A 23,641-nucleotide genomic window follows, 5' to 3' on the forward strand; every position below is an offset into this window, starting at 1 on the left:
GGAAGAGGGGAGGGAAAGGGGAGAGGGGGAGGGGAAGGGGGAGAGGGGGAGGGGGAGAAGGAAGGGAGGGGAAGGGGGAGAGGGAGGGGAGGGGGAGGGAGGGGAGGGGAAGGGAGGGAGGGGGAGGGAGGGAGGGGGAGGGGAGAGGGAGAGGGAGAGAAAAAAGACAGCAGATTTGATTCAATAGTTAATGCCTGCTGTCCTTGCAGAGGACTAGACTTGAGTTCCCAACACCCGTAGCAGGCAGCTCACAGGCCTGTAACTCCAGTTCTAGAGTTCCTTTTCTGGCATCTGCAGGCCCTACATTTATGTCTCCACAGTTAAACACATACATACATGTAATTAAAAAATAAATTAAACTCTTAAAAAAATAACATGAAAGACAGCAGAACATCTAAAAGGCTGCATTACGTTTGTTGCTCTTGAAGAGGAAACTCAACCCCAGTAGCCAACCACCGAGATCCGATGGCTTTTCACCTGTTCTTAATTGTGTTTACTTTTTATCAACTATTTTAAAAGTGGGTCATGTGTGGTTGAAAACAATCAAGTGGTACAAAGTGTATCTGGCAGAGATGCTCTCTACCTCCAACTGAGCGGAGTGCCTTAAAGACTTCTGATTCTCTCTCTCTCTTTCATACACACACACACACAGACACACACACACACTGGCCACACATCATTCGAAGCCTTATTCTTCTCATCCCAGAGATCCTGAGCATGGCGTGAAGCTGAGAGCCCTCTAAAGTTCGTAGGCCGTTGAGCTGAGTCCCATCATGCACTTGGACTACCACTGATCTACGTGCACTACCCAACATCAAACAAATGGGATAATATTTCTATGTTTTTGCTAAAACACACTGTATGTGCAGTCTATACGTGTGATCATGTGATCTCCATCATTGAAGAGGTGATACTAGGTTCCAGCTCTGGCAACACTGAGTCTCCCTGATGCTTTGACAGTATCACAGGTGCACACATTACACCCTGGAGTCTGTCTCGGCACTTGTCCCTCTCCATGCTGTGACCTGCAGCTGTTAGTGAGAGCAGGTCTCTTCCCCTAGGCAACACACACATCTGCACAACCTTTACTGTGCAACTATCTTGGTATTTCTTAGTCTCACAGTGTTTTCTCACCCTGCAAAGAACCTATCCTTTCTTTGGCAAGAGGCAGATTCCTGCCCCCAGTTCTTGCCCTGAATTTTGTATCCCCTGCCATGCTATTTTTTTTGACTCTATGGACTATTTTTGTTTACTTTTTCTATAGCCGGGTCACAAACAGAACAATCACTCCCTCTGCAGTTTCCAAAGTTTACTCCATGATTTCTATCCAAAACCGTCATTTTTTAAAAGGTATGCTGGGAACTAGAGCGATGGCTGAGGGGTATAAGCACTGCCTACTCTTCTGGAGGACACAATGGCCAGAAATAGAGGTACCTGCCCTGTGTGCACGGCCAGAGAAAGTGGCAGAGGGTAGGGAGCATGCTCACAAGACCACAGCAGCAGCCTAGCTGAGCCTGCTCAAAGCACCTCCCTGGAGTGCTTTGCTGGTGCAGCTGTGTGGCAGATTTGGAAAACCCTGAACCATATTTTAGCCAGAAGCTTCTGAAATGATGCAACAGAACCATCACCCACACAAACTAGGAGTGCCATGGGTGGGCTGGGACTTACTGATTTATGGCTTTTGGCTGTTATGGTCTTCATCTTATCTGGGTCCCAGATGACTACATCAGCATCGGAGCCCACAGCAATCCGACCTTTCCTTGGGTACAGGTTGAAGATCTTGGCTGCATTGGTGCTGGTAACAGCTACAAACTGGTTCTCATCCATCTTGCCAGTAGCCTGAAATCAAGACCCATGTATTGAGGAGAAGAACAGATAGATACAGACCTGGGCCTTCCAATGGGGTCTTCACAGATGGACACCAGTAACCCTTGAGGGATTAAAGGAGCCGCAGAGGGCTGCTGACACCTTACAGGAGCCACAGAGTCCAGGAGACGCCTTGGTTAGTAAAGTGTTCATGACATAAGCATTAGAATCTGAGTCCAATCTCCAGAACTGATGGAAAGAGACAGGCACAGCAGCACAGACCTGTAATCTTAGCACTGGGGAGGGGAAGACAGGAGGATCCCTTGGGCTCAGTGGGCAGCCAGCCCCACATCTACTTGGTGGGCTCAAGGCCAGAGAGGAACCCTGTCTCAAAAAAATAAGGTGGGGAGGTACTGGAGAGACAGCTCGGCAGCGAGGAGCACTGGCAGTGGACCGAGATTTGATTTCCAGCACCCACATGGTGGTTCACAACAGTTTATTATTTATTCAATTCCACGGTCTCCAGGGCTGCCGGCTTGCCTTCAAGGGCACCAGGCACTCATGTGGTACACAGATGTATATACAGCCAAAACATCCACAATGCAAAATATAATAATTGAAGATAAATAAGTAAATAAGGCAGGGACTGGCAAGATGACTCAGCAAGTAAAGACGACTACCACACAGATCTGATGATCTGAGTTCAATTCCTGGGTCCTGGTGGAACTGATTCCCAAAAGCTATCTTCTAAATTTCATACAATGCACCATGGCACACGTGCACCCACAAGCATGCGCACACATGCACACATGAGGATAGACACCGGAGATTTTTAGAGCTACTTCTGAGGAGCTAAAACCCATTTCCTTCCACCATCCGCTTTTCCTCCTTCATTCGAGACTATGACATCAGGAAGTGAGACTGCAGCCTGGAGCTAGTTTCCCATGAATCCTCTGTTCCCTTCTCTACTTTCATGTAAGAAAGGAAGATTTCAGAGCCTCGAGTCCATACCACTGACTTGCATGGTTCTGGAAGGATACTTCTAGAATCTTCCAAGGGGAAAAGGGTGGACTTACCACTGCCTTGTCCCAAACAACAGTCATCCGCTCTTCTATGCCATTGACACCCTCAGGGATCAGAGTGAAGTTGTCCTTGCCCACAGCCTTCTGAGCAGTACTGTATGGACAGTGGCCACTACCTGTGACCTGCAAGTCTCCACTGGCAAGAGTAGAAATAAGGCAGAATTACACTCACTGTAAACAGCAGACCCTGGCATGGGTCACCCAGCACAGGATTGGAAGTTTAAATGCCAGTGGCTCTATTTTAGTTCTGAAGGAGACACTGGGCATTGGGAATTTTATTTCAGTATTTTTTTTTCTAGTGTTAAAAATTGAACCCAGGGTCTAACACATGCTAGGCAAGTAAACAATCCAGCCCTATCTCAATAAACAATAAAATAGTCATCCAAAATCAGTCTGTCAACTCAAAGCCTCCCATCTGCAACCCAAGCCTCCCATCTCCTCATATCACAAGAGTCTCTCTGTCTCTCTGTCTCTCTGTCTCTCTCTCTCTCTCTCTCTCTCTCTCTCTCTCTCTCTCTCTCTCTCTCTCACACACACACACACACACACACACACAGTGTCTCTTGGAGTGAGGTTGCTGGCCTATGGCTGCTGGGCCCTCTATACTGGGCTCATAGAACAAATATTGCCTGTGGGTAATAGTTGAGTGACATAGATCTCTGGGTTTGTCATTTTGTCCCTTGAGAGTTTGGAGGCAAGGACCAGTGGGTGTGTCCAGAGTCTGAGCCAGTATCAGTGATGAGAGGGCTGTGACTTGGTGAATGCAAATGTAGGCTGAGGCTGTCCTCTATAGCATTAGGTCATCTAGATGTTAGACATGTGCCTAGAAGCATGTCCACAACCCAGCCCCGTGTCCCCATCCCATGGCTCTCACCAGGCCAGCAAGGAGGTCAAGTAGTCAGGAGTAGTGGGGTCTGGGCTCAGGGGAGGGGAAGTCACAAATGCAGCTGCCTTGGCCCAGTTCTTGCTCCAGTAGTGGGTGCCATCGGTCCCCAGGCTTGCAGCTATGGGCTCACCGAAGACAAGAGGGCCTTGAAGGGACAAACATCAAGAGTGTGGTTATAGCCAATAGTCTCCATGCTGACACCAAAGGAGGGTCTGTGACAGAGGAGACTGAGTAGAAGCTGATAACCCAGCATCTCCCTCAGGAGCAGCACCACATAGTCCCCCTTACTACGAGAGACCAAATCTGTAGCCAGTTATAGCAGCTGACCTGGCCAGCATTCATCCATATTGAGCTCCTGATGTCCCCATACTATTGACTCTGGGACAATTTCTTCCTTCTTCCCAGCCCACAACTGACTCTCTTCCCTTGGATTATAACTCCAGGCTCCCCATGTGAGTCCCAGACAGAGTGCAGGAGAGGATCAAACCCTCTCGAGAGCCCAGGAAATGGCTCAAATAAGTGGAGATGGGATCCAAGAGGATCTGCTGGCCATTCTGGACTAATAATCAGCTTTGTGAGCCCAGAGAAAAGCTCTAAAGTCAGCCAAGAGCCACAGGGTCTCATTTGGCCAACGGAAGTGGAAACAGGGAACATTATAAAGGAAGGAGCTGAGGCTAAGAGCATGTCGGGGAGTTGTAGAGGTCTCTAACACTAGCAATCAAATCTAAAACCAACTCCAGACCACTCTTCCAGTATACCAGAGGCCACAGGCTGCCAGCTCTTGGCAGACCTCTGCCCTAGAGTAACCTGAACAGCCCTCTGTCACCCCTCAGGAGGACAAGCACCACCTGCCTTTCTTCCTGGCCTGTGCGATGATATCCGCAGCACTCTTGCTCATGACCTTGGTGATGTACACAGGGCAATTGATCCGGCCTGCAATGGCAATAGCCCGGAACACAGCCTCGGCCTCGAGCTGGGAACACAGCAAATGCAAGGGTCACAGGAGGAAGGAGGCAGCTATAAACCTTCCGTTTATAAAAGGAGAGTAAGACAGATGAAAAATGAGAAAAGTTAAAATGATTCTGGTGGAAGAGTCAAGATAGCACGATGTCCTGGGATCGGTTGGAAATACTCTGCAGGCTGTGTCAGAACCCTCTCCCAAGAGGGCACTGCGTCCAAGGCACACAAAATGGTCATGGCAAATGACTGGCTCCGCGACACTGGGGCAGACCCATGGCTGCTGTGACCCCTTGAACATGATTCATTTTGCCTCAGTCCCCTCTAGACCAGCCATGCTCTCAGTACCAGTAAAGCACTGCTGTGACTTTTATTTGGGGCTTTTAATTTACTCTCTGTGAAGGCTTCAGTTATGGCTTTGACAGGGTCTTTTCAGTCTATTTTTCTGAAACCAAAATATCAAGTCTTCATTAAAGATTCTTCCCAAATTAGGACACTGGGGTATGTGCAGAGCCCAGGGGTGATGCTCCTGGACCCTAGAATGGGCAGAGCCTTTTCTGGCCTCTCTGATTGACTTGCATCCTCCAGAGTCTTGGGAAGGAGCAGGAAGAAGGGAGCAGAGTGGAGCAGAGAGGACAGAGCTGAGGGAAGGAGGAGGAGCTGGGTGCAGCTGAGCTGCTCTGTCCCACTGAGGGCTCGGGAATGAGCCCTTGGCAGTCATAGATAGCAGAGTGGGGAGATCTTACCTCCTCGGGTCTACTCAGAGCATGGCCCTCGGGACCTGTGATGCCCATCTCCAGGATCCGTTTTTGTTCCTAGGAGACAAGGACCAATGAGACAGGCATTGTTGGACTAGCTGTAAGACACTCTAATATAGACAGACAGGCAGACAGACAGAGATTGTGTGATTTACTATATATTATATGTGTATAATATATGATATGTGATATGTGATATATGATACATAATATGTTGTATATATTCATTGTATCTGTTCTCTTCCTCTAGAAAACCCTAATTAATAGAAGAGCCTGAGGAGACGGCTCAGTCGGTAAAGTGCTGACTATGCAAGAATGAGAATGAGTAAAATCCTCAGAATCCACATTTAAAAAAAGAAGCTGGGTGCACACGGCACTGAGGGGCACCACCCCTCCCTACTCGCAGGGCAACTTTATTCAGAACTTCACAATGCAGGGGAGAAAACAGATCCCTGAAGCCAAATGCCTTGCTAGTAGACACACTGCACACAAAGGAACATCTCTTATCTGCACATGTGATACGGCATCTGATGCTCAACTCCACCCTCCCCCACCCGCTCATCTCACTAATGGAGGATGCGCCTCTCTTTTACTGTCTGCTTTCTAACAGATCCCCTTTATGGTAGGGGGGAGAACCTTGTGTCACTCACCTGAGCTATCAAATCTCCATTTTCTGCATGGACTAAGATCACAGCTCCCAGACCTTTAAGGAAGGTGAAGGCTTCGTACAGCTAAAGAGGAGAGACAGGGCTGGTGAGAAATCAAGGTGTAGGACCCCATGCATTTAAAAGGCTGTCCTTCTGCTCACTCTTGCAGCTTTTGTGGATCCCATGGGCCACTGGCTTCCAGATCAAGAGGTAGGAGGTTGGGTGGGTCCAAAGTTATCAAAGGCAAATCATGTCACTATAACACAGTGGTTTGTTAACCTCCTAATGCTGCAACCCTTAAACACAGTCCTTCATGTTGTGGTGACCACTGTGATGATTTGAATATGCTTGGCCTAGAGAGTGTCACTCTTACGAGGTGTGGCCTTATTGGAGTGGTTGTGGCATCCTTAAAGGAAGTGAGCCTCTCTGAGTGTAAGCAGTGAGACCCTCCTCCTAACCACATGGGGAGCCAGTCTTTCACTAGCAGCCTTCAGATGAAGATGTAGAACTCTCAGCTCCTCCTGCACCATGCCTGCCTGGATGCTGCCATGCTCCCACCTTGATGATAATGAACTGAACCTCTGAACCTGTAAGCCAGCCCCAATTAAATGTTGTCCTTTATAAGAGTTGCCTTGGTCATGCAGTCTGTTCAGAGCAGTAAAACCCTAACTAAGACACACCCCCCACCATAAAATTATTTCACTGCTACTCCCTACCTGTAATGTTGCTACTGTTATGAATCACAATATAAATATCTGATATGCAGGATATCTGATATTTGACCTCCAAAGGGATCGTGAGCCACAGGTTGAGAGGCACTGCTATAACCCTGCCATCTTCTTTGTCTCCCTTCTAAGTATAAGACTGCTGCTCCTGGGACACATACTTGCAAATGTAAGGGGGGCTCTCAGAATCAGGAAGTAGTTTGGAAGACCCCCAATTAGTAGCCCATGGCTGACATCCACACCAGGGACCTCAGTGGGTCAATGTAAGAAAGAAGCACCAGTCACAATTCTACTCATGTGTTACACACCACTGCTTCCATAATCTCCAACCAGCTTGATGCTTCTAGGGTACCCCGTGTCTGTTAAAAGGTTCAAGGCATCCTAGGTAAGTTGTATGATCCAAGGTGCTTCTCTGGACTGACTCCCATGCAAAGGCCATTGTTAGCACAGTTCTACAGTAATAGCCAAGGTACAATTCCTAAGAGTCCTTGAATTTCAATTGTATAAAATCACTCTGTACTCTAATAACCTCTACAAGGTTAGGGATATTATGAGCCTGAAGCCCAGAGATTGTGAGAAAGATCCTCCCAGCTGATCAGCAAGCAGTGGGTATAGGAAGCTGGTACTGACATCCACAGCTTCCTCTAGGAGGTGTCCAATGGTGGAGGGAGGGTGGGTATTAGCAGTAAGCCTGCCCTTGGAAACCCACAGTGGTGTCTTCCTCAGTTCCTTGCACCCTAGGCCAGAGAGCTCACATTTTTAAAATGAGAAAATGGAGACTCTGACTTCCTCAGTGCCTTGTGTTATTTGAGGAAGGCCATTATTTGACTTCTGCAGAGTCAGCGGGATGGTTCCAAGCCTTCCCTGAGCCCTAAGGCCAACTGTCCAGCCTATAGGAAGTACATGCCCAGAAGGTGACTTCTGAATGTCTACAATGGGCTCCAAGCAGCTGTTTGTTAATGAGCAGCCCAGAGATGCTAGAGAAGAGCTACGTGAGAGATCCCCCACCTTGGATCTCAAGTTTGCATCTCATTTAAGGTCTGAACAAAGGTAGAGGAGAGTCAATGGTCTCATTGCACTTAGTGCTGGGAGTGAGACCTGTCCCCAGGCTATAGGTCTCCCCTGCTCATGAAAGCTGGCTCTGGCCTGTGCAGATGAAGAGCTTGCATCAGAGCCTACCTGGCTGTCGGACATCTGGTACAGGTCCTTATACGCCATGTAGACTTGGAAGGAGTTGACACCTATTGCAAGGAAGATGCAGAAAAGCATATTTGAGTACAGATAAAGGTCTTTCCAGGAAAACCAATGACCTGGTCCACAGTGGCAACTACCAGGAGAGAAGATGGCATAGGATTCTCAGTGTGGCACCAAACCCAGCATAGGGGTGGCAGTCAGTCTCTGGAGCCTTCTGGGAAAAATCAAACTTGAACTGGATCTGAGGGTAAAGGAAGGAGAGAGTGGGTAGAGAAGAAGGAGACCAGGAACTGTGCAAAAGAGAGAGGGCTACACATGATAGGGATATCTCCCTTTCTACAAAGTGTCTTCCTCCAGCTAACGAAAAGAGAGCATGTGCTTCCTGGTCCCATTTTTTTTTATTGTAGTACAAATACACAAGGTGAAGTTCAAGGTCATAATCAATACAGACCACACTCTGGTGCACGGCACCAAGGACGTGCAACCAACTTCTGTGTCTAATGCATAACTCTTCCCCATAGGGTGTACCATGAAGCACATCCTGTGATGGAGAGACAGACCTGGGAACAGAGGACACTTGAGCATGGAAAACCTGGGGAATCCTGCCGGAGGAGGGTGCTGAATACTCTAGGTAGAGGCTAGACAGGGACTTCAAAAGGAAGGGCAAGATTTGGTCATGAAGAGCAGTTTGTGAGAGCATGGGACAGACTGGAGAGGGCTTTGTCTCTCATTCTTCAAGTTGCTTGAGGACAGAGGTCATGGGTCATTTTGCCTTGCTCCTCTGGGATGTGTGACTCAGGTTTGTAGGTAAAGTGTGAAAACATTTGGAGAAGAATAAATGAGTCTGAGAGAAAGTGTTAAAGGGAATGGCACTTCTTTTACTCAGCAACAGCAACAGAAAAAGCCAGTGGCATCTGATGTGTAGAAAAGAAGCTTTGGAAAAATTTCTTCTCTTAAAATAATGGGAAAATTAGAAATGAAAACTGTTTTCCAAGATTAGTATTATAATACCATGGAGTAATCAAGTATACTCAAGTAAAAATATCACAATTAGGACATACATGAGGGAAGCACAAATATGACATTAAGAGACTACATTTGTGGCAGAGATGCGACTTTCTGAAAATATAAAACCTCAATATAGTCATAGACACTGAAGCAACATCATTGTCACCAGAGTTTAGGGAGGACAGAGATCACGATCCCAGGTTCTCTTGTGACGACTGTGCATGCAGTAAGAGTCAAGGCAACCATCATGGAAGGACCATGCCTTCCTGCCAGCAGAGCACACACCGTGCATGCAGTAAGAGTCATAGCAGCCATCATGGAAGGACCATGCCTTCCTGCCAGCAGACCAGGCACAGACACAGGGACTCTGAACTGATGAGAGGAACTGGGAAAATCGGGTAGTTTCACGGGGAAAATCTGCACAAGATGTGAGTATAACTAGCAATTGAAAAACTGTGACGAAAGTTACAACGATACCCTGGCTTGAAATTAGCAAGGGCACCACAAATACAGTGACACCCGATGGTACAACACGTGGGAGCCAGGGACTCTGATGTGGCCCTGTGGCTGCACAGATGGGGGCATCTTTCAGGAAATCGGTTGACCATAAGAGTCACAGTCCCAGAAAAATGCTAAACCCTTCACATTTTGTGATTTTATTTCTCGACATCTAAAGGAATCATAAAAATCCCAAACTACAGCTTGCGTATGAAGATACTCACCGGAACACGATTTATAATAAAACAACCAGAAAACTTAAATGCCCACTAAAAGCAAAACAGTTGAGTAAATTAGCCATTGAATTTCATAAATGACGCCATTAAAAAGTTACTGATGGAGGGCAATGTCACTCATAAAACGTTAAGTGAAGAGAAAGATTCCAAATTATATCGAATATACATCCATATAAGGGAGAAATCACTGACTTGGACAGGAAGCAAAGGTGACAACGCTTAACCAATGTCACACTGAGATTGGAAGCAGAACCAGAGGGGAAAATGTTTGCTTTTCTGATTTTTATGTATTAGGAACAATGATATATTTACAATGAGAAAATACAACCTGCATTTGAAACATTAAAAATGTACCCAGCACTGCTTGAAGCCTGTGCAGTACAGGAACTTCCTCTTTGGGAGGGACCTCTGGAAGGTCCTCTTTGGACTGACCACTCATGTCCCAACCTGTTCCATCCTGCTGCCAGTCCTCGCTTTCCTTCTGTCTCTCTGACCCACTTCTACTTAGGGTCACCTGGTGTGAGTCTGAACAGAGGGGAACCAAGTAGAAAACCGAGATGTCTACCCACAAAAGTTACTCACAGAGCCATCCAGACAAACCAAAGAGCAATGCAAAGGCTGTGCCCCCACAAGGCCAGACTCAGCTTCAGGTATTTAGGAATAAAGCAATTCTGACAGGCTAAGGGGAAAAAGCACTGCAGGGCTGGGTCCTGAGGAAAAACAATTGACAGGCAGAAAAAGGACACTTCTGTGGGGGAAATGGCTTTGAGCAGAGGCCAGCAGCCAGACAGGTGACAAGGGATTGCAACCATAGTGACAAAGTGCCAAGAAAGTAAAGCTAGACCTCCAAAGGCCTCCTGTGTCCGGCTATGGAGATAGAACTGATTCTGTGGGCTAGAAATGCTTCCTTGAGGCTTCAAGGAGTACAGACTGCCTGAAACCGGAGCACATCCTCCCGTCTATTAAGAGAAGTATGTAGCTCTAAGCTGGGCTCCCAGAAGAGGTGGAAAGATTCTATGGCCCATTCTGGGTTTTCACTGACCTTTGTCCTGCACCAGCACCTCCAGCTCCTCCCGGACGCCATCATACCAGCTTGTGATGTCCACATGGAGGGAATAGTCACAGCAGGATTTGGTGTCTGCTGCTTCGTGCCATTTCTCAAAGGAAGTCAACAAGCTGGACCCGGGTTCAGGAACGACATGGTCAACTGGGACAGAGAGACATGTGTCATGATACTCAGAACCCAAGATGTTCCAACAGTGGCCACGCCACCTCTACCAATATCCCATCAATATTACCATCGTTGCTACAACACCATACAACCACCACCACCATCATCACCACCACCACCACATCACCGTTACCATAACCAATACCATAATCATAACCCATAACCATCATCATACTCCCACCATCATGCCCATGAATATCGCCACTGTGGTAGTTTAAATAAAATGTTTTCCATAAATCTCTAGCATTTGAATACTTGTTCCCCATTTGGTGGCTGTTTGGAGAATATTAATAGGTGTGGCTTGTTGGAGGAAGAACGCTCCTGGGAGTGAGATTTGAAGCTTAAAAAAAAAATCTTCTGCCATTTCCAATATGCTCTCTGTCTGCTGCTCATAATCAAGATGTGAGCTCTCAGCTGTTTCTGCCACCATGCCTTCATTATGCCATCAAGGACTCTAACCCTCTGAAATCATAACTGCAATTAAGGACTTTCTTGGCTATAGCATTTTGTCACACCAGTAAGCAACCAAGGCAGAAATTGGTACCGGGTCATGGGAGATTGCTGACACAGATCATGTGGCTATGAGGAGGGATGTGGAACACTCTGAGCCTCTGGACTAGAAAAGCCGATGAATGTCGTGTGAGTCACCTGAGTAGAGCTTGGGAGACGGCAGAGCTGAGAGCTATGGTGAGGTCCATCTCAAGATAGGAACGAGGACGTAGCAGCCACTGGGCTAGCGATCATTCCTGTGATGTTTGGCAAAGAATCTGCCTGTCACTTGACCTTGACCAAGGAATTCTCCTGAAGCTAAACTGAAAAGGAATAGATGAATTTCTTTGGTGGAGGATGTTTCAAGACACCCTAGTACTGACTCTGTCTTGTGGTTATTAGCAATCACTCTTGTTCAGTTCAACAATGAAGAAGAAAAAGAAGTGCAAAACAAAGTACAAAATCCACAGTATGTGGAGAAGAAAGCAGCAGGAAAGTTGATGTTGGATTCAAGGCTTATGCTGGAAGAGAGAAGGAAATCAGGGGAAAGCCTGATATGAATTGGAATAACGAGAGGGATTCCCTCATGGTTAGACCCCATCTAGCCAAGCTTTCAACTTGTGAAGGAAAAAGGTCCTAATGTGTTTTAAAAGCAACAACAAATGAAAACTGTTGCAAATGTGATCTAAGCGTGTGCGGGGGGGGGGGGGGCAGGTTTATCCCAAGTTAACAGTGAACTTAACAGTGTGCTCCATGTGGCTCTGGCTTTAGAGTCAGGAAGGATACGTGAACAAAGAGGTTATAGGATCTTCCTCTGAGGTTAAAGAGAGCCACTGAGGTCAGGTGTGTGGAATGTATGGTCCCTGAACGGAAGCTCTGAGAGACCATCTTGTGAAGCTATGAAAGTAAAGCCTGGATTGAATTGGAGACTACAAGATGTTGGATGTTGGACATGCCTGAGCCAACAGATAGCTGCCAAGGAACTGGTTAGCCCAAGAGGAAGGTGGGGTGGTATGTTGCAGTCAGAAAAGCTAGAAGGGCGGAGCCATCTAAGCCCTGACATGAAGCTACAGGGACTGAAGTTTGCCCTCTTGGGTTTCAGTCTTGCTTTGGTTCAGTGTTTCCTTATGATGGCCTGACCCCTCCCATTATAATGGTAGTGTGTATCCTGTGCTACTATATGTTGGAAGCATGGGGCTTGCTTTTTTGTATTATAGGGAGTTATAGTTAAGAGATTACCTTGAATTGGGTTTTGCCTTGAATTGCCAGGAGAGCTTTTGAACTCTGAACTTTTAAACTGTAGAGACTGTGAATATGAAAATACTATGAGACCTTTAAAGCTAAACCAAATGCATGCTTCATTATGGTATGGCCACAAGCCTATGGGGACCAGGGAGTGGATTGTGGTACTTTGAAGGAAATGTCCCCCACAAGACTTGGACATCTGAATACTTGGCCCCAGGTGCTAGAACTATTTGGAGAGGTTTAGGAGATATGGCCTTGTTGGAGATGTGTCATTGAATACATACTTTGAGGTTTCAAAAGACTCATTCCATTTCGATGTGATCTCTGCCCCTGCTTACAGATGAAGATGTGGGCTCTCAGCCACTGCAGCTGCCATAACTTTGCTCTGCCATTGTTGACATAACACTCTGGAACTGTAAGCCCAGCTGTCATGGTTTGAATGAAAATGGCCCCCAGAGACTCATAGGGAGTGGCACTGTTAGGAGGTGTGGCCTTTTGAAGGAAATGTGTCACGGGAGGTGGGCTTTGAGAGTTCAGAAGCTCAAGCCAGGCCCAATGGCTCACTCTTTCTTCATGCTGCCTGTGGATCCAGATTTAAAAACTCCCAGCACCTCTTCAGTACCATGGCCTGCATGGTGCTAAGCTTCCCGTCATACTGATAATAGACTAAACCTCTGAGCTAAAAGCCAGCCTCAATTAAATGCTTTCTTTTATAAGAGTTGCTGTGGTCATGATGTCCCTTCACAACAAAATAGAAGCCCTAATTAAGACACAAACTAAACTCTTTTTATAAGATGACTTGGTCATGATGTTTCATCACAGCAAAAAAAAAAAAAAAAAAAGTTATTAGGAAACTACCACCACCACCACCACCACCATCATCATAACAACTATCATCACAGTTACCATCAGCATCAGCATCACAATATGCCCAAATCAATACCACCACTACCATCACCATTACCAATACCAGCACCCCATCACCTTATCATATCTGTTATATCACCACCATTACTAAAACTATCATCTTCATCACTATCACTATCAAAATCATGTCCACTGAAATCTTCACTATCATCATCGCCATCTCCCTCACTAGCAATACCAGACTCCACCATTAAGAATGTTCATCATACTGCCTAGCCTGCAGGTAGAGAAGCTGAGGCTACTTGAGGCTGAGTCCTGGCCCATCCTTGTATAGTTTCTAAGGATCAATTCCAAGCTCACTCTGCTCTAAAGTTCAGGTTCATCCACTGTCCTACCCAGTGGCTTCAAGGACTACTCATTAGAAAAGAGATAGACTTGACTTGACTTGTCGGCCAAGCCATACCTTCCTGCTTCTCACAACTCACGTGACTCTGCTGGCAATTGCCATACATAATCTCTTGTGTGCAGTGCAGGGATAGGTAAGGCTGGGCAGCTTGAAAATGAGCTGCCTGGAAGCAGAGTTTGACGAGTGAATGTTGTAACTAATGCTTGCCTTTTCAAAGAAAACCTCATCACAACAGGATCCAAGTAAATGGAGGCACTCAAACAAAGCAGAGCAGAGGAAGCAGGAGTACCAAAACGGACAGGAATTAGTCATCCCCAGGGTTTTCCGCCCTCGCCAATGTCTCCCTGCCTTGCTGAAGCAGACAGTTCTTCAGGGAAGTTGAGCCTGGCCCTGTGACTTGGTTCAGCCAACATAGGTAGGAATCAGAGCAAGGGAAGGGCTGCAGCTGCAAGAGGAGGTTAGAGGTCTCCCAGAGCATCCTGCTTACTGGCCTGGGCCATGAGGAGACTGTAGTGTGTTTGCATGGGTTCCGTAAAGGGAGTGCCCCAGTGCCCTGATCCAGCTCTAGCCTGGACTGAACACTGCAGCCCTATCTTCCTGTCTACATATATGAGTGTAGAACAGTAAATGGTGCTTCAGATTCAGTGTAGATGTGATCTAAGTGAGTCCATCAAGTATTTATGTGTCTGAAGCTGGGTCCACAGGATTCCCATGCGGGAGCTTTTAAGAGGTAGGGCCTAACCAAAAGTGACTGGGATACTACATTTCTGCTGGTAGAAGGCACTGGTGTTTGGATCACTCGTTGGGCTGATGTCTTTGATAAAGAGGGGACGCCCTGCCTTCTGATCTCCTCCCATCACACATGGTATTCATATGATGATGCTATTTGTCAGGAATATGTGACTCAGGAGTCCCTAACTGAGGCTGAATTGAGGGGACCCACTGAATCTTGAACTTTCAAGTTTTCTAAAACTATAAACACAAATAAACAAACATCTTTAATATAACAGACCCAGCTTCTATGATTCACTAGTCACTTTAAGGCAAGCAACCATAGGGAACAGTTTAACATCCTGGGACTGCACTTGGCTTGGGCTATGCACAGCCTTAAATAATATTTATGCCAATAAATAATAACTTACTTGGTAGCCTGAGACTCTCAACTGCACATACAACACACACATGCACACACACACACACACACACACACACTCCACTCTGAATAACACACCTAGCAACCTGTTAGCAGCCTAGGGCTCCAGCAGCATTGAGCTGCATGTATACCCCTCTCTGAGAAATGGAAGAGATTTTTCCTCCCCTTAACAACCATTAGTCTTGCTACTCAATCATGGTCTCCTTATGCCCAGGAGACCTGAAAGACCTATTCAGTCTGAACTGGTTCATGGTGCATGTACAGTAAGACAAAGTGTGTTCTCAATGGGAACTTTCGGGGAGAATCTCCTCTTTACTGCCTTATGCCTATGCATACTTGTAAGTGTATATGATTAAAATCAGATCCATTGTGGTAAGGGTTTTGTACAGTAGAAAAGTAAGTATGTGATCTATACTACCAGTCACAACAGAACCACCCCTCACCACGGTCTTTAGCAACCAGAACTCCTTGAACCCCCATAAAGAAGCCCTGGACAATAATGCAGCCCTTGGGTGTCTTCCTCTTGCCTCCTCAAGGGATTCTGACCTGTTCTCTAACTCTGCTTTGAATAACATCTCTTCGCTACTCTTTGCAAACCTATGAGAGCTTTTTTTTTTTTTTCAATTCCTTGAATAAGAGGCCAAGAACCGGCAAACACCCAAACTGGACATACCACATGGGTAACAATTTCACTCTGATACACAGTAAAATAACTTTTAGAGATTTAGCCTCCATGTGTTTAAACTCCTTTTTGTTCTAGACAAGAGGCATCCACAGCAATGACCTGTATTTATTGTGGTAGGGTGTGACAAGGAGTTACATGGAATCCTGAGCACAGAGCCAGGAGCACCGAACACCATTGTGTACTGATGGGGAGCGCTGAGCTCATAGACCATGTCTCTAAGGCCAGGTAAAGTGCCACTCACTGATCATCGTGGTTCCGCCTGCCAGTGCTGCTTTAGTGCCCTGGAAGAAGTCATCAGCCGAGGTCATGCCCTGGGAGGGCTTCTGCAGGTAAGTGTTGACATCGATGCCCCCAGGAATGACCATTCGGCCATTAGCCTCGATGGTCTTCACGCCACCAGGAACAATCAGGTTCTCTCCTATTTGTCTAGAAGCAAATAACAGAAATCTTGGTTTGATTTTGTTTAGTTGGTTTTGTATTTTTTTGTTTGTTTGTTTGTTTGTTTTCAACAAAACAATGGAAGGCAGCCAACTGTACAATGTCAGTTCCTCAAAGTACATGTTTCCCACCCAAGCTGACACAGGGCACTGGGCTGACAATAAAGACTCAGGCATAGCATTCTCTAGGACTCAGAGACTGCTATCTAATGTTTCAATGCAGCATAGTATAAATTCAGAAGCACAGGAGGGTTGGTCACTTGGCCAGGCTCTCTAGAAGATTCCAGGAAGGGAGATAGCAGAGCTAAGAAGAAACCAGCCTCTCTATAAGTAGCAAGCCCTAGGGAACTTTATGTGTTTTTGACAGTTCCCTAAGGAATACAGAGAAGAGGCAACAACAGGACCTATTAGTCCCACAGGATTTCACCAACACTTAAGTACTGAAATCTGCCCCCCTAACATTCTTATGTTAAGACTTCAACCCCCAGCAACTCAGAATATTTCTGTAGTAGAGACAAGGTCTTCACAGAGATACAACAGGGTTGGCCCTAATCCAGTAGGACTAGTATTCATTTAAAAAGACACAAGGAAGAAGGCAACCAAATTGCCCTACACAGCTGTGATGCCTATGAACTTGATCAACAATCAGCATGCATTATAACCCTAGATCAAGGATCAGCAGCGGCAGGCATACCTTGGTGGTAATCAGCAGCTCTCTTATTGGACTTAAGAACTGCTCAGTAAGAGGAAAACCGTGTCTGAGACTGAAAACCTAACCAACAACCCAGAGCTAGTATAGTCATGGATCCTGGAAAAGAACATTAAAGCCACCATTAAATCAGTATAATTCCTAAAAACAACCTACAGGTTTCATTATACTCACAGATAAGTATAGTCCTCAACCTTCACCTAAGAAGCTTCTCTTCACACAAATAGAGAATACTACTGAACCCCAACCAAGCAAAGTCCAGAGCTGTGGAGGTCAATCGCAATGGATACATCCACAAAACACTCCTTCAGCCAAAGCTCAGGAAACATTTCAGAAGAGGGACTAGAAAAACTGTAAGAACCAGAGGATCAGGGAGTTTGTTCTAAGACTGTATCTCCTGGGAATGTCAGAAGAGCTACACTCATAAAGTTTCACTGACATGACTGCCCAAACCTGAGCTGAACAAGGATGACACCAATGGACATGCCAAAGGGGACAAAGAAAGAAGGTCACAGGGCCTCAACCCTACACAAAGAACAAAGGGCAACTAAGGATAGCTGAGGACAGGGGAGATAGTCTTCCCCAGGAAAATGCACACCAATTGGTTATCTGATACCAAATGGCCATCCCTGGAAACGTAGATACAAGAAACATTATACAGACTGAGCATGTTCTATTTGGGACTATGTATGTATATATACATACACACATGTAATAGTAATTAATGAAGAAAGAGGTCATGGATTTGAAAGAGAGCAAGAGGGAATACATGGGAGAGTTTGGAGGGAACAAAGGAAAGGGAAGACATGTGATTATATTAATTTCAAAAATAATATAAAATAATTTACATTTAAAAAAGGATGTTAGAACAATGGAGCACATGGGGGTGGGGGATAAGCCTGAGAGGACACAGGGCAAAGGTACTATCTACAGTCAAGAGAAGCCTTCTTAGAGGGACCTGCCTTACCTTGATGTGGGACTTGAGCTTGAACAGTGTGTGTGTTACAGCTCTGGGTTGTGGGGACAGTGTTACACACACTGGCCACAGCTCCCTCCCCTTAGCTCCCCTATGAGGATCACAAAAGTTCCTGGGCCTACCTAGCAAAGCTTCCCAAAAAGAATAACCGCAAGAGAGACTCCTAGCTTCCCAAAGGGCTAGGCAGACATGACCAAGCATGCTAAGTTGGCCAGCAATCTGGTCCCTCCTGAGACAAGTGCCTAGAATCATCTCCCAGGAGGAAACCTCACAATGGGCTTGAGAAGAACAGCCACAGAAACTAGTAACATGGCCCCTGTGGAAATGTCAAGGTACCATGGGCAGCCTCAGCCAGACCAGATCGGAAGCTCGGCATCTTCATCCAATGTCCATCACTAGATCCAGATGCCATTTCAAATTTACTTGAAAACCAAACTCAGATATTGTAAACTCCTCTTGACTTTTCTACACTTAATAAAGACATAAATACTGGAGAGAAAAACACTGCCTTGGTAATCCTAATGGTAGCCCCAATGAGCAACCATCCCAGGTAGAACACAGAAGCCTCAGGCCTCAGAGGTAAGAATGGATAGAGTAAGTATAGGCCAGATGAGCTGGTCCACAGAGCATCTGTAACAACTGGATTCTTCTGAGGAACCCTGGCATCACACAAGGGCTGCCCCACAGCTAGAACCTGCAGCATGGAGTGTGGGAGGAGTGTCAAGGGGCCATCCAAAGCATGACTGTGAAGGCTGTGATGAGTGCTGTCCATCTCCTTTACACAGTTCCCACCAGAACTCAGAATCTCTTCTCCAAACACATGGGATGCTGTGGAAACTGAAGGGGGCCAGGGAAGACATGTGATCTGTTAAGTATAGAAGCAGCCCTACTGAGCACTGGACACCTTCTGCAGAGCTGAAATTCCTATTCACATCATAATAATCATCTTGCTTAGTGCCCAGTATTCTTGCAAAATGGAAGGACAGTGGTCCAAATGAGCCCCCCCTCCAAAGGCAGCACAGCCCAGTGAGGCTGCCATGGGCTGTAGACCCTTGCACTGACCTCCACCTGCGTGTCCACAGAACCCCTTACCTTGTGGTTCAGCACCTTGCTAGGGTGCCCAGGAAGCACTCGTGGTAGGGTTCATTCTTACTTCCCTACTGGCTTCTCTAGTTTCCCAGGACTGGGAAGAAGTGGAAGCAAGAGCCAGCCCACATTCCTGAGCCCATCTCTTCACTGTACTTTGCACAGAGGTGTCTTCTATTGCACCCCATAACTCCATCCTCCGCCTCCCATCCTCTTCCTCTTCTTCCTCCTCCTGTTAAAGCACACATGGTTCTAGGCTGGTCCCTTCTAACCTGGCACTCCTCTCATTGTTCCTGTACCAGATTCCAGGGTGGTCCTATGGTGTCCTTCTCCTCTCCTCCTTTCCTCTTCCAGACCCAAGGGAAGAGTTGGGTAGGAAATCTATGCCACTTCATATCAAAGGTAGAGAGCAGCAATGGAGCCATCAGAACAATGGGGACAGAGATGATCATTATCCCTCAGATCATGGGTCCCTCAGAATTCATGATGAAACCCAGGCACCACCCACCCCACACCCAACATGGCTGTTAAGGATGTAATAGGTCTCTTCTGGCCAACCCACTTTATGAGTCCATCTTCTAGGTAGACGTCGGCGTAGAAGGACTGGTCATCATTGATGATGCGTCCACCTCTGATGAGGAGCCGATCACTCTGAAAAGCAAAACAATGCGTTAGATCAATGGCAAAGACAAGACCTATATGTTCTTTTGGCTATTTGGGCTTTTAAGGATTTATTTATTTTTATTTTATGTTTATGAGCATTGTAATGGCTTGAATAAGAATGGCCCCCATAGGCTCATAGATCTAAGTCCTTGGTCCATAGTAGGTGGAACTGTCTGGGAAGGATTAGGAGGTGTGGCCTTGAGGAAGGAGGTGTGTCACTGGAGGTGGGCTCTGAGGTTTCAAAAGCCCATTCGAAGCCCAGGCTCTCTCTCTCTGCTTCCAACTTGCACAATGGGATTTAGCCTCCCGGTTACTGCTCCAGAGCCTTGCCTACATGCCTGCCTGCCAATTCAGAGGATCATGGACTTACCCTCTGAAACTGTAAGCAAGCTCCCAATTAAATGCTTGATTTGAATTCCCACTGACTCGATGAATGCCAATTCCTTTATCCCAACACCTGAACAGATCATATTCAATCTTACTGACTTGCTCAGAACTGTCTTTGTAGTTGTGGAGGAAGCAGGGACAGGAAGCCTCCAGTACACCTACACTGAGTTCTCTGAGCCCCTGCTGCCTACACTAGCCCCTCCCTTGTGACTTCCACTCATTAGAGAAACTAGGTCATGTGTAAAATAAAAATTTCATAAGCCCCTTTTTAAGCAGGATAGTAATCATGTTCAGAGAACTGTAAAAGAATAAAAAGATTTAAAAGCATGTTTCCCTCACACGTGGCCTGAGGCCACACATTTTGATGTTTTCCTATTGCTCTCTGCTTTCCACAGCTGTGACTCTAGACCATCCATCCTGATCCCCACCCCACCGCCACCTGAGTTACATGTTGGCTGATTCATTATTTTGGCTCCTAGTCAGGGCCAGACTCTGAAAAGCCAGAGGACACATGGGGCATCTGGGTCTACTCTGCTGGGCTGACAGATGAGAGAACAATGTTTAAAAAGTCATGGGATTCATGGAGGTCAGAAGGCAGGAGTGTGTTTTCCAAGTTCATCTGGGATTAGGTAGGGCAGGTTCAGACTCATAGATAAGTTGTGGAAAGCTGGACCACACTAGGTATTGGAAAAGGAGACCACTAGGAAGGAGGGAGAGTGTTATGTACACACTGAAGACTGTGTGAAGCCCAGAGACAGAAAAAATAGAGTTTCTACCTTTGTCTTTTCATTTTGCCACTAGTATGTCCCCAGTTACATATTCTTCATGATTTTGATTTTAAATGCCTACAGGATACTCTGCCTTGTGGATACATAAGTGCATGTTCATTTCGCCAAGGGCATTGTACAACATTAAGGTTTGTTGGTTTGTATTTTTGAGGCTATCCATTTTTCCTGTGTGCTCATTACCGTTTCCATGGTAGCTCAAATAAGCCCCCTTCCTTGAGGAGGGAGAGTCTGACAGAGAACAAGAAGAATCCAGTCCCCTGAAGTAGGGCCCTGACAGAACCACCTGGGGAAGAGCAGGGGATCTGAGAGGAACCTAAGAAGCTGGCAGAGGAAACAGAGAAAGGAGGCAGGCATGAAATACCAGATACAATTAGTATAGATCCAGTTAAACTGGAACCTACCAGAACCTTGAAATTCTTACGTAGGATAAGCTGATGACCCCAAGGACCATGATTCTAATGGTCTCTCTGTCGTAGCAGCTACTGTGAGAGGGAAGGAGATGAGCAAGTCCAGCAAAGAATTCCAGCTAAGGAAGCTGGGGCTTGCTGCACAGAACAAAGCGTGGGGTCTTGGAGCTTGCAGCGTCATTTAGATCCCACACTGCAGGGACATGTGAGAGAGCATCACACATCGCCACCTGCCAGAGGAACCTACACGCCACACCTGCCAGAGGAACCTACATGCCACACCTGCCAGAGGAACCTACATGCCACACCTGCCAGAGGAACCTACACACCACACTGGCTTTCTGTTTCCATGGCCCTAATGAGAGCATATATCACATGGACTACCTCCATGTCTGGCTAACATGTGGTTTGCCCCATTAGATTCTAAGGTTTTGCAGTGACAATACACTGACCAAGTCATTGGTCATTGATAAAAAGGGTTCACTTTAGCTTCCAGGTTAGACTCTGTCACTAAAGGAAATCAGACCAGGAACTCAAGGCAGGAACCATGGAGGAAAGCTACTTATTGGCTTTCTCACTGACTTATGTTATGCTCTCTTAGGTTTCTGTACTTCCCACAATACCTGCCTGGGAATGGTGCCACCAGCAACAGGCTGGGCCTTTCCACATCAATTGTTAATCAAGACAGTGTCCTTACAGACTTGCCCATGGACCATCTGATATAGGCAGTTCCTCAACTAAGTTTCCCTCTTCTCAGGTGATCCTAGGTTGTATCAACTTGACTGTAAAGGCTAACCAGCACAGATCCATATATTGAGGGTGGAAAAGAAGCAAGAAAGAAAAGAAGAAAGGAAGGAAGGAAGGAAAGAAGGAAGGAAGGAAGGAAGGAAGGAAGGAAGGAAGGAAGGAAAATAAATGCATTAAGAATGGATGGATGACATGGAAAATAAATTATTAGATGGATGAATGGATAGATCAAAAGAGGATGGATGGGTGGGTGGATGAATGGAAATGCTGAAGGATGACAGGCAGATGGGTATCCTGGGGTGCCTCAACTGGTCCTTGAAAGATGAGTGAGTGAGGGTGGAGAAAAGAGATGACATCATCTGTTCAAGGGGAAAAAGTATGGAGTATCCCCTACCCCCTAACTGGAATGTCTCTAAAGTGAGAGATGCAAAGTCAGTAGCTCTCAAGTCCAACTTCCTGTCCTGTGCTCCTAATGAAGGAGGCAGAGAGGATGTTGCAACCCCATGAGACCTCGGAGGACAGTGCAGAACATCGGACAGATGACTGGGCCCCGAGTGTGCGTCTGGTGCAGCACAGACAAGTGGGAGGTCATGTTTCTCCAGCACCAGAAGCAGGCAAACGTGAGTCATCCACAGCTGGTACACAGCAGGGAGTAGTGTCTGCCTTGTCACATTTAATAGTGGGTTTCTCAGGCACAGCCTGAAAGGAGGCATTTAAATGCAGTGTGCAGGGTCAGCCCCAGCCAGCTCTGTATTTCCAGAGTCACAAAGCAGAGCCTGTGTTCAAACACACCCCTCCATCTAACTCCAGATACTGTATGTGAGAGGGACCACCAGGGGACAGACACCAGGAAATCTATAGGAGAGAATGTATACAGAGGCAAGAACTGAGGTGTCTGTCTGTCTTCCTTCCTGAAAATGGTTGCTACTCTGCTTTTTAACAGTCCCCCGTCTGCTGTCTGTCTTTCTCTGTCTCTGTCTGTCTATCTCTCTTTCTGTCTGTCTCTGTCTGTCTGTTTCTCCCTCTCTCTTTGTGTGTGTGTGTGTGTGTGTGTGTGTGTGTGTGTGTGTGTGAGAGAGAGAGAGAGAGAGAGAGAGAGAGAGAGAGAGAGAGAGAGAGAGAGGGAGGGAGGGAGGGAGGGAGGGAGGGAGAGAGAGAGAGAGAGAGAGAGAGAGAGAGAGAGAGAGAGAGTTCACATGGGGGAACACATGTGCATGTAAATGGTGTATACACATGGATGAAGATCCAGTGTCATTTTCTAGAATTTAGTTTTGCTCTTTTGAGGCAGCCTCCCATTGGCTTGGACCTTCCCAGTTAGGCTAGTCTGGCTGGCCTATGAACCACAGGGATTCTCCTATCTGTCTACCCTGTGCTGTGATTACAGACACACCACCATGTCAGGCTTCTTTTGTGTTTCAGAGACCAAATTCAGGTTCTCCCTACCAGCACTTACCAACTGCACCATCACCTTTCTCGGGTTTTGTTTTGGGTGTTTTGTTTGTTTGTTTGTTTGTTTGTTTGTTTGTGGGTATGGTTTCTAGGGACCAAATTTACTCTTCCTCTCCAGC

The 23,641-nt window shown here is 46.5% G+C and overlaps 1 protein-coding gene across 2 annotated transcripts in view; it reads right to left on the reverse strand.

Annotated features, from left to right (window-relative positions):
- Crmp1 (collapsin response mediator protein 1) overlaps positions 1 to 23,641 on the reverse strand; it is a 49,988-nt gene that overhangs the window by 6,877 nt on the left and 19,470 nt on the right. For both annotated transcript variants that reach the window (XM_028758119.1, XM_028758120.1), the window contains exons 2-11: positions 19,644 to 19,732; positions 16,115 to 16,299; positions 10,840 to 11,004; positions 8,041 to 8,102; positions 6,140 to 6,220; positions 5,478 to 5,546; positions 4,627 to 4,747; positions 3,763 to 3,919; positions 2,883 to 3,024; positions 1,669 to 1,839 (exon numbers count right to left, since the gene is read on the reverse strand). In XM_028758119.1, coding sequence (XP_028613952.1) covers positions 1,669 to 1,839; positions 2,883 to 3,024; positions 3,763 to 3,919; positions 4,627 to 4,747; positions 5,478 to 5,546; positions 6,140 to 6,220; positions 8,041 to 8,102; positions 10,840 to 11,004; positions 16,115 to 16,299; positions 19,644 to 19,732 — 1,242 coding nt within the window. The remainder of the gene's footprint in view (positions 1 to 1,668; positions 1,840 to 2,882; positions 3,025 to 3,762; positions 3,920 to 4,626; positions 4,748 to 5,477; positions 5,547 to 6,139; positions 6,221 to 8,040; positions 8,103 to 10,839; positions 11,005 to 16,114; positions 16,300 to 19,643; positions 19,733 to 23,641) is intronic.

This window comes from Grammomys surdaster, unplaced genomic scaffold, assembly GCF_004785775.1.
Source record: "Grammomys surdaster isolate TR1022 unplaced genomic scaffold, NIH_TR_1.0 126187, whole genome shotgun sequence".
Lineage (NCBI taxonomy): Eukaryota > Metazoa > Chordata > Mammalia > Rodentia > Muridae > Grammomys > Grammomys surdaster.